General features: G+C 31.8%; 1 protein-coding gene across 1 annotated transcript; it reads right to left on the minus strand.

Moving 5' to 3' along the window:
* Window positions 1-372: 372 nt before the first annotated feature.
* LOC129895656 (WAT1-related protein At1g09380-like) lies at window positions 373-4,151 on the minus strand. The gene is made up of 7 exons (XM_055971388.1): window positions 3,926-4,151; window positions 3,085-3,147; window positions 1,689-1,805; window positions 1,358-1,610; window positions 1,107-1,262; window positions 877-1,028; window positions 373-796 (listed from the first exon to the last, which is right to left on the minus strand). The coding sequence occupies exons 1-7, from the start codon at window positions 4,108-4,110 to the stop codon at window positions 565-567; spliced, it is 1,158 nt and encodes a 385-aa protein (XP_055827363.1). The 5' UTR covers window positions 4,111-4,151; the 3' UTR covers window positions 373-564.
* Window positions 4,152-4,635: the final 484 nt, after the last annotated feature.

The following is a 4,635-nucleotide window of genomic DNA, read 5'->3' on the forward strand; positions in this document are numbered from 1 at the left end:
ATGTCCAACTAGTTTGTTCAAGTGACAATTTAACAGATATGTTTACCAAGGCATTGCAAACTTCAACCTTTGAGAAAATGAAATACAAAATTAGAATACGTTGCCTTCGAGATATTAAGTGATATTCTCATCAGGGGGAGTAAATACGCGTTGCACTCATTTTTCCTTAACCAAGATTTTTATCCCACTGAATTTTTTCTTGGTAATGTTTTTAATGAGGCAGCAAAAAATTCGTATTTGAAACAAATATATATACTTGTTCTTTCATTAAAACCTTTATTTTACATGGACATTTAAGGGAAAGTGTTGTAAAAATATATGTCCATGTTATCCATCACCACAATTTGTTTCCACTAAATTTTGTTTCCAATATTATGTGTTTCCTCTACAAATTGTTCTTCCTTTAGGCCTATAAATAGTCAATGTTATAACCAAAATATATAAAAAAAAAGAGAGAAGAAAACATATAGATTACTTACTTGCTCTCTCTTCCCTCTTCTTAATTTGGTTTATCGCTTTATTCATAATACATACAATATTTTCATGTATATATATTAATTAAGGCTAGTTGTGGGAATTCCTATTTGTCCCACAAAGTTCTCTTTGGACATTTATGGGAATACCATCCAAGTCTGAATTATCAACTAATTGCAATTCCAAGTCAGCCTTGTTGTCCTCTTTATTAGCCTCCACCATGTCCTCTTCCTCTACGCCATTTTTACTTTGCTTCATCTCTTTTTTCTGCCCCCAAAGAAAACCATAGAGTCCAGCAACTGTCAAGATTGACCCCACCACTCTGTCCAATAGTAAGAAAGCGAAATCAACTCAATCAATTAAATCTCATATAATACATGATGTATGCTTTTCTTTACTTACATTCCAACGTATAATTTTTCGCGAAGCAGAATCCAACTAAGAAATGCAGCAATGACAAGCAACAAAGGATTGAACATCGAGACATATAAAGGACCTTTCCTTTCTATACACCAGGAGCACAGGTATAATGCCAGTGAAGAGCACACAGTTCCCTACAGTCAAAGTCAAATAAACGAAATTAAACCAAATTAATTAAGTAATATTTTGGAAAGCAAATTAAACATACGTACATTATAAACAACAGAGATAGCTCTTATGGGAGTTAAAGCCCATTCAGAAGCTTTTGGTACGACACAAAAGCTGATGATCATGCACTGGAAACTTGCCATGAAGAACATCAAAAGGGTGCTAGAGTATGGAGCTGCATACTTGTCGTTCACTCTTGCCTAACATAAATAAAAAAATAAATAGTAAAAGAGAGTAGTAAGATTAATTAATCCCTTTAGGAAAGTAAGTAAGGATTATATACTAAATTAATTACTTGTATGATTAACCATAATGCATAGGTAACACTGCTGATTATGAGTATAAAGGGTCCCAAAAGGAAATTGGTATGTGTAGAATTAATATCCTTGTCGTCAGTACTGCTTTCAGCAAATTTCCAGTGAAATCCCAATTGGCCAATCACTACAGGTCCACGATAAAATGACAATAACATAGCCCCTCCAACACACACTATAGTTCCAATCAACTTGGCTTGTCCTGCCATACTTCTCAGTCCCAATTTTTCAAGCCTGCACATCAATTAACACAATTCATTTTTCCACTCGTAGAATTTCACTGAAAATATTATTTAGGAGAAAGATAAATACCCGAATAGGACGGCTAGGAGAAAAGTGAATGCTGGGATAAGATTATCGAGGGCGCAAACAATAGTCGGAGTGGTATATTTTAACCCAATACAAAATGTATATTGGTTTGCAGTTATTCTGTACGTTCATAAAAGAAAAATGTTAATTAATCATATATTAGTCGACACGAAACTGTCATGCATATATATATATATATATATAAGATAAATCTGTAAATGTAAGGTGCGACTGTTATTTTTTTATTTACTTATTCTTTATTTTACTCTCGATTTCTTATTTTTTTGTTAAACATATCAAGTGGATTCCTTAATTATAACAACATATATTATATAATGTTAGTTCATAGTGACGCTGCATGCACTTCCAATTTATCAATTTACCTTATTAAAGTAATTACTAATTTATCTGTCGAAATAGCTTCATTGACAAACATAACGGACCTTGAAGTTTTATCAAATGGGTTCACATATGAAGGAGATTGAAAAAACGCAATAAACTAAATTTTATTAATTAAATATTAATTGATATATAATTATTATTTATTTAATAAATTAAATTCGAACTCAGGACCCTCTTATGAAAATGAACCCACTTCACACTAGACTAAAGGCTTTCTTTGGTTCAAGTAGGGTCAATATTTTATATTTATATTTTTCAGAAGACAAACCATATATATATATATATATAATGTATTTTTTTATAAAATGGATTTATATTAACCCGCTTGACACCATATAGATCCGCCCATAGGAACTGTCACTTTTCCTAAATCTTTAATCTTTCTCCTTGTTGTACTAACAGGTCTGCCACGCACTATACATGTTTTGCTCCAGCTTGCCGGCTTGACAGAAGCACAATCAAAATTTGAAGTTTATGAATTCGAAATTTAGGTCATTTGAATTATTTAATTCTAAATTAATAGTTTATACATATTCAATAAAATTCATAAGATAAATATAAAATTTTATTCAAAATTATTAAATTCATCAAATCCATAATTCGTATACTAGCTCCGCCCCGAAATTCCAGATTATTTGCTAACCTTATCCCATATCTGACTAAACATCGACTTGCATTGACACAACTCTTACGTTCGAATTCCACTGAACGTCATGTCCTATATACATACATATATATATATATATATATATATATATATATATATAAAAGCGGATATGATAAGATTCAAGCGTATGCTGTCGGCCAGTACTTTTAATTTACTTCATAATATATAGGATTGTGGCAAACCTTTATTGTGAAGTAACTCGAGGACATTAAATTATTTCTACATTTTGATACATTATTGGAATAATTTTTCATAGCTCCTTTCAATTAAAACATGAGCACTTTATCGAATTAGAGATCGAAATGGAGACTGGAGAGACTGATTGCTTACCCAACGATGGAACACAAGAAAATTTGAAAAAGTACAGATAGTGTCAACCTTGGTCTTGTTTTCCTGCATCAACATAAATTAAATAGCTGAATTAAACATGGTTATGTCGTGTATTCTATATTTTATACAAAGGGTGTGTTCGGTATGAATTTAATTTTCTCATGTTCGATTGGTCAAATATATATTTTGAAAAATATTTTCTTTAGTAAAATAAGCGCCTTAATAACTTCCGTAATGAAAGAGAAACAAGTTGCATTAGTGACATTTTACGTTGATTGTGTTCTTCTCACCCTCCAACGCACCTCATCTCTTATTTATTTACCTCATGTCTTATTTATTTTAAGGGAGAATAAGAGATGAATGAAACCGTTTGTGTTCCTTTTGGTTCTTTGACTGTCTTGGATGATGGCTTATACAAGTCCTTATTAGCCCTATCTTGAGGGAAATACATGTTCTTGAGAGGAAGGTAACCAAACTATACGTGTGGTCGAGTATTAAGAACTTTATATTGTCCAAAGCAATATAACTTCTTGTAGTATGTTATCATATTTTCTTGGTTGTCAGTTCATATTTACTATAGACAATTATTCAGAGAGAAAATTATATATATTTTTAGAAAAGATTATTGATAACTAGATTAAAGAGTACCTTGGGGTACAAGCAGAGTGATACTGCTCCAAGAAGTAAGCAAGTATTATTATTGTTAGACGTTGTAGTGATGAGTGATTACCTTAGTTTTAACATTAAATTCATTGAAATGCATTTGTGTGCAAAAAAAAAAATGATGATAAATAACATTAAGAGGGAAATAACAAGAGCAATTTAGGTGTTAATATAATACCTTTCCAAGAAGTAAGCAAAGGGCGCAATTGAAATGGTGGCAAATATGGGTCTGTATGCTGTCTGGACGAAAGGGTCCATACCAGTATCCATGACTAGTTTTGTCACAACATTTGACCCAGCATAGCCTAGTTGTACAATCACCATTGCAATGAATGGCAACAAATCATTACCCGTTTTCTTCATTTTAGTGCAAGAAAATATATATGAAGAATCACTAAAAACTGCTAAATGATTCCAAAGTACCACTTATAGTTATATCTAGTATTAGTTTATATAATGATAATGAACCGACGTTACGTTGGGCAACTGACAAGTGAATAATGAATCTGTGACTCATACAATTATTGAGTGGACCAGAAAATAAAGGTGTTAAGAGGATATTCTCCCCCAAACCCCCACTAGGGCATTCAATATCATATAATATGTTTCCTTTAATTGATTTCTTTCATAAAACAAATTAACTTAGCAAATTAATAAGAAAGAAAGACAGTAAGAGAAAGAGAGAGTTGAGAATTTTCTGTGTGTTCTTATTCATTCTTTGGCATGGCTATTTATAGCCAAATTTACAATGTTAAAGGATGAATAATTGGGTAAGCTGAAAAGGTGATTCATTGGGTTAGGGAAAAAGGAAGATTAATTGGGGTAGGAAAAAAGGGTGAATGGACATCCACCATATTTATTTCATAACACTCCCTCTTGGATGTCCAC

Source organism: Solanum dulcamara, chromosome 7 (assembly GCF_947179165.1).
Source record: "Solanum dulcamara chromosome 7, daSolDulc1.2, whole genome shotgun sequence".
Classification (NCBI taxonomy): domain Eukaryota; kingdom Viridiplantae; phylum Streptophyta; class Magnoliopsida; order Solanales; family Solanaceae; genus Solanum; species Solanum dulcamara.

Excerpts from the sequence above, each read along its gene's own strand:
- LOC129895656 (XM_055971388.1), bottom strand. The coding sequence starts at position 4,110 with ATGAAGAAAACGGGTAATGATTTGTTGCCATTCATTGCAATGGTGATT. Across the intron at positions 1,263-1,357 it reads CATTATGGTTAATCATACAA|GCAAGAGTGAACGACAAGTA; the intron begins GTAATTAATTTA and ends TATTTATGTTAG. Across the intron at positions 1,029-1,106 it reads CTATCTCTGTTGTTTATAAT|GGAACTGTGTGCTCTTCACT; the intron begins GTACGTATGTTT and ends CTTTGACTGTAG.